Here is a 12,595-nt window from a genome sequence, read left to right on the forward strand (position 1 = left end):
AGGGAGCATTGCATCACGCGAGAAGGCCAGTTTCCTAATCGGGGCAGCAGGTTTCATTGACCTTGCGTTACATTGCGCTCTGTTCTGAAACTGCACAAGAACCTGAAAAGCAGCCCATTTGTGGAAGCAGCACGAGGAAGTTGTATCAGCTGGCATTTAATATTGCACAATTTGATAACAGCTGTTCATTTATGTGGTCATGTTCCAACGAGTACTAAAAGCTGCTTTGATTTACCTTCTTAGACGCAGGGCTGTGCGTTTTGAGGTGTTGGGTGGTGTATGCACTGTGGAAGCTCAGCCAAGCAATTAAGCTCACCACAGAAAACAGCTATTTAGCAGATTGTCTTTACAAGGCCAACTCCAGCAAACAGTTCAGTTGCTTGCAAAGTCCCGCAACTGATAGAGTTCTCTGAGTTCTGAAGTCTGGAAAATTTCCAAGTCCTGCCTCAGTACGATCTCCTCTGAATGCCTTCCCTTGGATCCACGGTTCCAACAGATAGCCTTGACAGTTCCTGCGATCTCTTACCATGACCCACACAATATGCTGCAACCTGAGCCATACATATATACAGTGGTGCCTCGCAAGACGAAATTAATTCGTTCCGCGAGTTTTTTCATTGAGCGAGCTTTTTCGTCTTGCGAAGCACCACTGCAGTTAAACACTAACAACGGCGGGGAGGAGTGGGGAGAAGCAGGGCAGCTGCCGCAGCCAGTACCTCGGACTCACCCGCGCCTTGTGGCCACCGCGCGACGCAGCTGCTGGAGGGCGGCGGGGCTCAGGGGCGCGACTCCGGCTGCAACGCTGGCTGCTGGTGGCAACGGCTCTCTCAGAGGAGCGCGCGAGGGTGGTGGGCAGCGGTGCGAGGCAGCCGGAAGGTCAGCCATCAGCCGGAAGGTCGGAGGGAGCCGGAGGAGTTGGCAGCCGGAAGGTGGGAGGGAGCTGGAGGAGCGGGGAAGCGAGCGTGCGTGCGTGCAGTGACCGTCGCCATGACAGGAGAGGCAGGGCTGTTTCGTCTAGCGAAGCAAGCCCTTAGGAAAATCCGTCTTGCGCAGCACCTCAGAAAACGAAAAACCCTTTCGTCTAGCGAGTTTTTCGTCTTCCGAGGCATTCGTCTTGCGGGGCACTACTGTATACTGTATTTTTTGCTCTATAAGACTCACTTTTTTCCTCCTAAAAAGTAAGGGGAAATGTGTGTGCATCTTATGGAGCGAATGCAGGCTGCGCAGCTATCCCAGAAGCCAGAACAGCAAGAGGGATCGCTGCTTTCGCTGCGCAGCGATCTCTCTTGCTGTTCTGGCTTCTGGGATTCAGAATATTTTTTTTCTTGTTTTCCTCCTCCGAAAACTAGGTGCGTCTTGTGGTCTGGTGCGTCTTATAGAGCAAAAAATACAGTATATATAGAGAGAGTTGTGTGCAAGGCTAAAACAATAGCATTCTACTGAACCGTGTTAACTTCAATTCACAGAGCTGTAAATAAGTAAATCAGAAAAATTGGCAGGGCATGGTACGGGCTGTATATTTGGGGAGGGTGGAAACACTTGTGTGCAAATGTGTTGTGACTTTTGTTCGTTTTTGCAGTGAAATGCAAGCTCTAGAGCCGGTGTGTGTGACTTTTGGAGACCAGCAGACCATATGGGTTTTAGACATCCATGGCAATCTGTGGTTCAGAACGGGTGTTGTTTCCAAGAAACCACAAGGGGATGATAACCACTGGTGGCAAGTAGGCATTCCTTCTTCTACTTTCAGTAAATGCAGAGGGCAAAATACACACTTTGCACATGTAAGGTCCCTGATGCAATCCGACCTAAAGGATCTCGGATCTGAGAAAAGCCTTAGCATGAGATCTTGGAGAGCCACTACTGATCAGATGCTGATCCGGTTTGCATGTAACACTTAAGCCAAGCATGAGAAGAGATCGTGGACACAATGATCCTCTTCCCATCCTGCTGTCACAGTGCTGTTTGTTGAACCGTAGTTTGGCTTAGCCAGTTGTTCAAACCCATGCTCTTGGTACGCCCCACTGCAGACAAAGCCACGAGGTGTAACCATGGTTTGTTCTTGATTTACAGCTCATGGTTTGTTTGTAGGAAACAAAACCGCAAGCTTGGGTTCAGATGACACACTAAGCCATGTATGTCCAACGCATCGATCGCGCGATGGATCTTTGTCTCAATCACCCTGCTTTACCCGACGTCCAGTCAGCTGGCCAGCCCAGAAAGGTGCGAGGCACCTCCCCCCCCCAAAAGCCTCAGCCCCAGGCAGGGAGGCGAAAATGAGGTGTGGGTGCAGCTGTGGAGGTGCCCAGTCAGCTGGCCAGCTGGAAAAGGGAGCCAAGGGAATGGCAGAGAGACAATGACATCCCTCTCCCCACTCCCGCCAGTTCCCATGGGAAGAAAACACCCTCTCCCTCTTAGTTCTGCATGGACGCTGAACTTTCCCCACCTTTCCAGCTCCAGCCTAGCTGTGTTTACTCAGGCGTAAGCCACTGCCCCCCTCCCTTCCCAGGGAGCTGTTTGTCGGTAAAGGGGCAGTTGGTCATTTTGGGGCATGTTGCCTTCCCACGTGCACCAAGAGCCCTGGGAAGGGCCTGGTGTAGGGGTAATAATTTGTAATTATTATTATCATCATCATCTTAATTTATTATTTATACCCTGCCCATCTGGCTGGCTTCCCCCAGCCAAATATATCATGTTTAAGTTGAAGAATGACAGTGGGAGAGTGTAGTAGATCACTGCCAGATTTTGATACTGGATGGTGGATCGCAACCTATTGGAACTTGGACGTGCCTGCGCTAAGCCAAAACATGGCTTAGCACACCACAGCAACAGGACTGGAGAAGGGGAAAAAGCAGCCTCTGTCTCCGCTCCAGGAGCCTGGTGTTCACAGTAAGGTCACAACCACACCATACATATAAAGAACTCCTATTCATGGCTTCCCCCAAAGCATCCTAGGTGAGAAAGTGTCTCTGATGGCACAGGGCTGGTGCTCAGAAGCCGCTTCTGATATTTTTGACTCACTGTGAGTTTATATAGAACCGTATTGCTTACATGACGAATTTGTTTTCTGTGCTATTTACAGTGGTGCCTTGCAAGACGAAAAGAATCCGTTCCGCGAATCTTTTCGTCTTGCGGTTTTTTCGTCTTGCGAAGCAAGCCCATTGACGGAGTAGCGCTATTAGCGCTATTGGCGATTTAAGGGCTAAAAACGGCTTTTTAAGGGGTGGGGGATTAGCGGTTTTGCTGCTAAAATGCTTTTAGCAGCTTAGCGATTCAAAATAAGGGGTTTTGGAGCAAAAAAAAAAAATTAAATTTTTTCGTCATTTTTCGTCTTGCGAAGCAAGCCCATAGAGAAATTCGTCCTGCGAAGCGCCTCTGCAAACGGAAAACACTTTCGTCTTGCGGGTTTTCCGTCTTGCGAGGCATTCGTCTTGCGGGGCACCACTGTATATGCTGTTGTGCTTTTGATGTGACTATAGCGATTGTAACGTTTGCTCATTTTAAAGGTGCTTATTGCTGAGCTGCTCAATATGGTTGTTGGGAAATTGAAGTACTACAAAAATTGAGTCAAATAAAAAAAAATCCGATCAGCCCTGGGAACTGCAGTTTTAAGGGTCTCCTCGCAATTCTTGGCTCCCTTAACAAACTAGAGTTCCCCAGGATTCTCGGGGGGGGGGGGGCAGGGAGCCATGACTGTTAAAGTTGTTTTTGCAGGGATTGTAGTATGGAACTGCCAACAGACATGGCTTTATATATGACTTCTCTTATCTTCTCTTCCTAAACGCAAGATAAAGGAGTCTATCTGGTCCTGTTGCCATTAGAGCCACTGAAGAAAAAATAGGGATAAAGAACTAAACTCACATTTATCTTGCTAAGTGAGGCATCTGAGCCTTTTGCTAGTCGCAGTGTTCTCACAAACCTTCACTAATCTCCAGCTGTGGAGTGAGACAAATGTTACTGTTTCCCCTTTGCAAAATATCAGCCCTGTTACTTGGATTTTCTTGTCAGGTGTAGGGTTTTCTCTGCATTTCCATATAGGGCTGGGAGCGACCCCCGCCTGAAACTCTGGAGAGCCGTTACCAGTCAGTGTAGACCAGCGTTCCTCAACCTGGGTCCCCAGATGTTCTTGGACTAGCACTCCCATATTCTACAGCCAGCTGAGCCCAGTGGGTCAGGGATGATGGGAGTTGTAGTCCACCAACATCTAGGAAGCCAATATTGAAGAACACTAGGTAGGCAGCTTCCTATGTTTCTATTGGACACAATGCAGACAAAGTGAGGGTGGCCTTTGGTTTGGACTCAGTATGACCCTTATGTTTCCCTCCCCTTATGGTTTTGATCTATGGGCTACTATGCATTTTAAATTTTATTTCTAACCTGTATTTTAAATTGGTGTCCGCCCCCCCCCCCCCTTATTATGTTTTTATTGTAATTTTACTGGTGTTAGCCGCCCTGAGCCTGGCTCTGGCCTGGGAGGGTGGGGTATAAATAAATAAATAAATAAATAAATAAATATATTATTATTATTATTATTATTATTATTATTATTATTATTATTATTATTATTTTATTAAAAAGTCCCACTGATTTCAAATGTGGATTTTTCTCCTCTTGAAATCAGAGAGACTCACAAACCTCATTGATAATACGTTGGGATTTTGCCTATTATCCAGTCTTATCTTTCTCTTTCGCTGACCTGGTTCTTTCCGTACATTTCCCCCCCAGGTTAGCATTACGGATTACGTAGTGTTTGACCAGAGCAGCCTTTTCCAGACCATCATCCAGGCAACCCAAACAGTAGCCACAGCAGCTCAGGCCCCCGTCGAGAAGGTGGCAGACAAACTCCGCACGGCTTTCTGGCCACAGCCGCTTCAGTGTCAGCCGAGTCTCCTCGCCGTCAGCAGCGGCGGCGTCTGGATCTCGTCGGGGAAGAACGAGTTTCACGTAGCGAAGGGAAACCTCGTAGGTAGGCGCGCTTTTGGTTGCAGGCTTCTGTTTGCAAAAGACGAAGCCAGGCGGTTTGTCCACATTTATCAGCACAACAGTGTGTCTTCATTCATACCAACTGCTTAGAAATGGAAGACTCCCTGAACCTCCCATGGCAGCATGTACTTGCGTTGTAATGGGATAGCTCAGTCGGTAGAGCGTGAGACTCTTAATCTCAAGGTTGTGGGTTCGAACCCCACATTGGGCGAATGATTCCTGCAAGGCAGAGAGTTTGACTAGATGACCTTCAATGTCCCTTCAGACACTATAAAGTTCTGTGAGAAACGGTGGTCAACCTCTTTGGCAGTTCTGCCATTCCAAAGTGGGCAAAAGCAGAAGTGGACCATTTAACACCATATTCTGAGTAATACATATTTTTGGAAACATCACTGTGAGTGGAAACTCTGCTCCATATCCACAGCAATTATCATTATATGAGAGAGATGAATGCGTAGATAATGATGATGATGAATATTAGTACAAATAATAATATTGACTAATAATAATATGACTAATAATATTAGTCACTTTCCCCCCCCAGAAAGATGAACTCAGAGCAACTTACAAAAGCAAATAAAGATGTTTCTGCCTGGCACCTAAAAACAGATAGTGATGATGATGCCAAGTGTGCCTCACAGAGCATTCCAGAAACAGGGGGCCATCCCTGAGAAGGCCCGCTCTCACACCTCCCTTGGAGGGAAGGGCCTAAGATGAGAATTCCATGGTGTACAGAATAAAAACTTGAAGCAGGAATCTCAGGAGCACCAGAAGAGTTTGGGAGAAAGCTGGCTGTTTTCATGCTAAGACTATTCCTCCTTCCTTCTCCAGGTACTTATTGGAATAACGTCGTGCCTCGCGGCACTGCTTCGGCCACAAAATGGGCGTTTGCGTTGGCTTCCGCAGCTCCAGCAAAAGAAGGTAACGTCTGTCCCAGGGCTGCCTTGCAAGTTTATTCTGCTTTTCTGACACACCGGCGAAAGATAACAAGCTCTTTGCATCAATATACTCCATCCATTGATATCGGCAGGTTTTTCTAAGGGCATCAATGTGTACTGGACACAGGGTGAAGGAAGGGGGTGCAGTGGGGGCAGGCCATTCCAGGGGTCACCACTGGGGTGTGTGTGACAAAATGCTGGGCGGCACTCACCGCGGAGCCTGGGAGTGACGCGGTGGCTTGGGCACCCACCGCCTCCCCACTGCCCCAAACGGTCCACCTGCCACCTCCCTCTAAGCTGTAGGGTGGCTGAGTGGAAGGAGGCAGGCAGACTCCTCAGAGGCCCCATGGAGTGTCCTGTCCCGGCTGGCCCCGCCCCTGGGCGCTGGGCATGTGCCCCAGGCACCCAATCGGCTTCCTCCGCCACTGACTGGAGAGAAAGGAAGGGCAGACCTGAACAATGGCTTCTAAGCACGTGGCTTAGCCTTTGCTCTGCACACACAGAGACAGACACACGATATTAATTGCGCTCACTTAAGCCAAACAACGCGGGTGGTGCTGTGGGTAAAAGCCTCAGTGCCTAGGGCTTGCCGATCGAAAGGTCGACGGTTCGAATCCCCGCGGCGGGGTGAGCTCCCTTTTTTCGGTCCCAGCGCCTGCCAACCTAGCAGTTCGAAAGCACGTCAAAGTGCAAGTAGATAAATAGGGACCGCTTACTAGCGGGAAGGTAAACGGCGTTTCCGTGTGCGGCTCTGGCTTGCCAGAGCAGCGATGTCACGCTGGCCATGTGACCCGGAAGTGTCTCCAGACAGCGCTGGCCCCCGGCCTCTTGAGTGAGATGGGCGCACAACCCTAGAGTCTGTCAAGACTGGCCTGTACGGGCAGGGGTACCTTTACCTTTTTAAGCCAAACAAAGTCTGCATCTTTGATTTTCACATTCCCGTGTTCCTTTGGTGGTTAAGCTGGTGCCTTGTCTGCACTGTAACAGTTCTTTTGGTTGTGTGATGGAGTAACCCTGAGCAGAGAAGGGCGGGAGGGATGTTCCACCACTTTCCAAAACCTCGCTGGCTTGCACCAGCTGGAGCAGGAGCTGTGCTGTATGTGGCGTGGGTGTTTTTCCTTCAGCCCTGATGACTAGCATGTGTTTAATTCCATCACTCCCATTATTGAAACCAACGGAGCATTGGTGAGATTATTCACAGCAGCTCCAAGCTGGCAGAGGTAGTGAGCCTAATTGTGGGTTCTCTTCGCAGGAACAAAAGAGTTTTTGGATCCAGGCCCAGAATGCATTGCTTCAGAAATTAGCACTGGCTATTGCTGGCCGAAATACAGACAGCGGTAGATCTGGACCCAAAGAGTTTTCTGCAGATGTTGCAGGGGCTTCTGCCACAGCTGCATAGGGTGGGGGACAGAGGGATACTGCCTTTATTAAACCATCAGTGGAGAGGCACTTCTTCCCCACCCTGACTCATTTCAGCCAGTGGTTAGGATTATTTGAGGGCAGTGCTGATATGCCAAGAGTTCCTGGCTGATTAAGCAGCATAGGAAGTTGTCTTCTACTGAATCAGACAATCAAGCCCACTATTGTCACAGTGCATAGCCTATGTCCACTGAGTTCCAGGCAGGGGTCTGTGCTTGGCCTTGAGATGCCAGGAATCTCCTGCATGCAAAGCATTATTATTATTATTATTAATTATGTAAAGGTACCCCTGACCGTTAGGTCCAGTTGCGGACAACTCTGGGGTGGCGTGCTCATCTCACTCTATAGGCCAAGGGAGCCGGCGTTTGTCCGCAGACAGCTTCTGGGTCATGTGGGCAGCAAACCAGAGCAGGGCAGCAAACCAGAGCAGGGCATGGAAACGCCATTTTCCTTCCCACCAGAGTGGTACCTATTTATCTACTTGCACTTTTGGTGTGCTTTCAAACTGCTAGTTGGGACCAAAAAATGGGAGCTCATCCTATTGCGGGGATTCAAACCGCTAACCTTCTGATTGGCAAGCCTTAGGCTCTGTGGTTTAGACCACAGCACCACCCACGTCTCTTCTTCTTCTTCTTCTTCTTCTTCTTTATTTATTTATACCCCACCCATCTCGCTGGGTTTCCCCAGCCACTCTTAGCGTCTCCCAACAGAATATTAAAAAAACGATAAAAGATCAAGCATTAAAAACTTCCCTAAACAGGATTGCTTTCAGATGTCTTCTGAAAGTCAGATAGTTGTTTATTTCCTTGACATTTGATGGAGGGTGTTCCACAGGGCAGGCACTACTACTGAGAAGGCCCTCTGCCTGGCTCCATGTAACCTCACTTCTTGCAGGGAGGGAGCCTCCAGAAGGCCCTCGGAGCTGGACCTCAGTGTCCGGGCTGAATGATGGAGGTGGAGACGCTCCTTCAGGTAGCATTAGCTCCCTGAGCAACTCTGGAAAACTCATTGTGTGTGTTGATTTGCCAGACATAAAAAAAACTCGCCTCCAGTAAATGGTCTTTTGTAAAAAGTATAGCATGAAATGAAGCAAGCACATATTTAAACTGTGGAGCTCCTTACCCCAAGATGCAGTGATAGCCACGAACTTGGATGGCTTCGAAAGGAGGTTGGACAAATTTATGGAGGATAAGGCTGCCAGTGGTTACTAGCTGTAGTAGCTCTACATTACCTCCAGGATCAAAAGCAGCATGTCTCTGAATACCAGTTACTGGGGAGCAGCAGTACAGCAGCAAAAGGGTTTTTCTTTATATCTGCCCTTTGGCTTCCTGAACCAGGATGGGCCTTTGGAATGATCCAGCAAGACTCTTACAGCTATCTTTCAGCCTCAGCCTTCAAATCTGCATTATGGGGATAATGCTGGCTTACCGTACAGGGCTGTTTTGCCAAGATACTGTAAAATTTATATAGTGCTTGACTGTGGAAAAAACATTGAAGTGGTTTATGTATGCAAAGTTTCTTGGGTGCATAGTAGACATAGTAATAATACAGTCATACCTCTTGTTATGTTTGGTTCAGGTTATGTCTTTTCAGGTTGCGTCCCGTGGCAACCTGGCAGTAACGGAACGGGTTACTTTTGCCGCTCGCACATGCACAGACGCTCAAAATGACGTCGTGCGCAGAAGCGGCAAATTGCGGCACGCACAGACTTGTGTTGCGTTCTGCTCATGTTGCGAACGGGGCTCCGGAACGGATCCCATTCGCAACCAGAGGTACCACTGTAATAGTAATTATTTACTATATTCAGTCTATTCAGTCTAGGAATACTGATACTTAGACACTGAATGGTTTTGTAACGGCGAAGGCTTCTGGAAAAGCAGATTTAACCATGTAAGTGTTGTCCGTCCCATAGGAAGCTTTCTGTGGTTGTGCCAAAGCAGCAAGGATCTCTTTTGTGTCAGCGACCAAAACCCTCAGTTTCATCCTTCGACTGTTCAGCTACCCCCTGATGGCGAAATAGAATACTATTCAGCCTGCCAGGATGCCATATGGAGCCTGGACCACCTGGGACGAGTCTTCATAAGGACACTCTCACCAAATTGCCCAACGGGGATGCACTGGACCAGACTGGACCTTGCCCAGTTAGGTAAGACTCCTTGTGAGCTCGTTTGTCACATGCAAATTTCCCGACTTAAACACAGACTGACGGGGAGCATTTCCTCTGCATCCCTGGTGAGTATTTGAACACAAAATTGCTCTGACCCGTGAAACCTATGGATAAAGCATTAAACATGGACACCTTCTGGTAGCTTGGCTTCATAGAATTTTTTGCCATCTTAATCTCAGAGAAAGGGTAGGACAGAGAACTGCAGGGCCATTTTGACTTGACTGGTAAGAAAAGATGATCCAGATTTTCAAAAAAGCAGAATAAAGGTGCCATCGGAGCAAGGTGTGATGTGCATCCTTGGGAGCATCCTTGTGTGGACATCCCACAGGAGCGATGGGGAACCTGTGATCCTCACATCATCCCTGACCTTTGGTCATGCTGGCTGGAGCTGATGATACTTGGTAGTCGCAGCAGTATATGAAAAGCCAGAGGTTCCCATTCCCTGCCCTACAGGATGAAGGTAGATCAAGAATTAATGCTATCCTGGCCCACAGAGGATCAGGATGTCTGCCACTTCCCTGTGGCTCTGTCCCATGTCTCCAGCTGTGATAAAACTGGAAAGGGTTTTGGCAGGGAACTGCCATCAGTGCCGGAGGGAGAGAGCAAAATCCAGAGGGATTCCGGAGAGCGTCCCGGGATTGGGAGAGGCAGCCCATCTTCTGGGGAAGAGAATCAGCGTAGCACCAGTGGAGAAGGGGGGCAGATGGGGGACGCGGCGAGGCGGTCCCATGACTCCTTGCCGGGGACCAGCGGGGAGAGTAGAGGTCCTCCGCTGCCTACGCCCTCCTTGCGCAGAAGGCTTTCGCGCAGAGAGAGTAGGAGAAGACTAGGCGTCAAAGAGCTTCTTTGCTGGAAGAAGTTTAAGAAACGCCCACTGACGGATTCTGCCAGCGATTGAGACAGCCACGGGTGAGTGGCTGTCCGGACAGAAAAGGTTCACTCAGGCAACCCAGCCAGGTGTTTGCACCGGCTTACGCACGAGCAACCCCTAGAACCATTACAGGTTTCTTCCCATATGAAGGTGTCCTGCGCACCAATGTATTGCATGCTTGCGGGTTGCGGTGTGCTAAAGGGAAAACTGGATGAGCTCATCTTTTTTTAAAAAGAAAGCAAAAAGTCTTCTACTTGAAATGTGCACTCTGGAAATCAAACTCAAGGCAAGTAACACCTGATGAAATGGCATTAGCAAATAAGAGGCTTAAAGTAGCATACCGATAGGTTTTGAAACGTCTCTTGCGCAGATTTCTGAGGCATAGCATTTGACGTGATCAGAGCTGCCCTGTCATATCCCGGAGTTCCAAAAAATGAAGCGGGATTCGCTTTGACAGTGTGCTAGCAAGCAGAAAGATTTGTTTCTCTGGATGAGCAATTAGCTTCAGCTTTGGAGCAAGGAGGAAAAACCCAAGGTGGAATAGGAAAACAAGCCGAAAACGTTACATAAGAGAAGTGCGCATTTGGATATCAGGTTGTGCTGCATATGTAAATAAGTGCCCAGCGATGCAGAGCAGGTGATATGTGACCCCTTGTTCAGAGAGCCCTGATGCTTAGCTAGATCAAAACCAACAGCTGAACCGCTGAGGTCCAAAGCCACCGTGATCCAGTATGTCTGTGCTGTGAGGAGTAACAAGACTTTATTTTAAATAGCGCTGCTGAATGTCAGACCCAGAGCAGCAGCAGAATTATGCTGATGACTCTCTTCCCCACCCCACGGCTATTTTGAGCCGGGCAGGTCTTATGTAACGGTGCTAAAATAAAGATAGAATTCAAGAAGAAACTATATGAGAATAAGCTAGGAAAAGTCAGGTGCTCAACACCTTGGTTTTCAAATAAAGCCACTTTAAATCGTCATTTTATCACTTAGCATATTGGTATCCCTTTCAACCTCTAGGGAACCTTGGGACATTTCTGAGCCACCGCTCCCCCCCCCCTATTTTCTCTGTGGTCTCTTTCTTTGACGTACATGTGGGCTTCTCCCATTTGTTCAGGAGTTTCTAGACTGCAAGCTCAGGACAGAGCTAGTGCCATTTCCCTCAACTGGAGAAATTTTATCTTTGTTCTGTACATGAAGGAAGTGAGCTGAGTTCTTTTGAATACCACAAGACCAACAATGCAGATACATATTTTTTTCCCCTGATAGGTTTTCCCCTCAGTAAATCCTTTCTTTCTCTCCCTACAGACCTATTACTTAATTCAGTTCATATTTTCTTTCTTTTCTGCCACACAACTGTGGTGCGAAGGCCTTTTTTTAAAGCCACAATTGCATTAGGGATATACCTGCATTCTGCCACGGCCATTTTGAGGAGAAGAGCACAGATTCGATTTTTGTACTCAGGGAGAGAAGCCACGGGTTTGGCTTAGCATGTTGGCCGAACATCGAGTTGTAGTCCAAGTTTGTCCTTGCCTACAGCTCATGGTTACAAAGGAGAGACCTTTGCCATGAGCCTCAGTTCAGACATCAACCTTAGCCCAACCTTGGCTTAGCCTAACATGGGAGAGAGAGAGAGATTAGAGCAACGTGACTGTGGGCTCTTTGTCTTGCTGTGATGTGAGAACTAAGCCATTGACAAGCCTCCACGCCATTGCTGCTCTCCCATAGAACAGGATGCCGCTTCCAATTCTATGATACTCGAGAACGTTAAACCACCATCGCATTCTTTTAAAGCGCCTTAAAGAACTACAAGGGAGGTGGAAATTTGCCTGTGGCTTATGTTGCAAAATGGCATGTTCCTTGCCCGTAGATCTTTTTTTATATATATTTTATTTTTAGTAAATTTTATTTTGCTTTAAACAGATAAATATAAACAACCAAAATTACAGAAGAAAAATCCTTAACAACGGAAAAGGCTAAAAAACTACAGAAAATATCAAAGTACATGGCACAGAACATAAGCTATTATGGGAAAGGAAAAAGAAAAAGGAAAGGAGAAGGAAGAAAAAAAGGGGGGGAAGGGTGGCAATGAGCCAAAACACAAGAAGGCTCGTCTATTGTACGCTTCCGTCAAGGTCACAACAGATCATTATTCTTATCAATTCTCTCTGTCTGCATTCCATAGAATCCCTCATCTTGGTATCAGGGAACATTTCCCTATGC

The 12,595-nt window shown here is 47.9% G+C and overlaps 1 protein-coding gene across 4 annotated transcripts in view; it reads left to right on the plus strand.

Annotated features, from left to right (window-relative positions):
- TECPR2 (tectonin beta-propeller repeat containing 2) overlaps positions 1-12,595 on the plus strand; it is a 54,339-nt gene that overhangs the window by 23,365 nt on the left and 18,379 nt on the right. For 3 of the 4 annotated variants that reach the window (XR_014509605.1, XM_083433653.1, XM_083433652.1), the window contains exons 14-17: positions 1,580-1,721; positions 4,723-4,963; positions 5,812-5,901; positions 9,250-9,483. Coding sequence is in view for 2 of the 4 variants with exons in the window: in XM_083433653.1 (XP_083289779.1) it covers positions 1,580-1,721; positions 4,723-4,963; positions 5,812-5,901; positions 9,250-9,483 (707 nt within the window). In the remaining 2 variants the exon portion in view is untranslated. Of the gene's footprint in view, positions 1-1,579; positions 1,722-4,722; positions 5,106-5,140; positions 5,902-9,249; positions 9,484-12,595 lie in introns of all 4 variants that reach the window. The other variant, XR_014509604.1, reaches the window with a different exon arrangement.

Source organism: Podarcis tiliguerta (genome assembly GCF_965153285.1).
Source record: "Podarcis tiliguerta genome assembly, chromosome: 1".
In the NCBI taxonomy this organism is placed as follows: domain Eukaryota; kingdom Metazoa; phylum Chordata; class Lepidosauria; order Squamata; family Lacertidae; genus Podarcis; species Podarcis tiliguerta.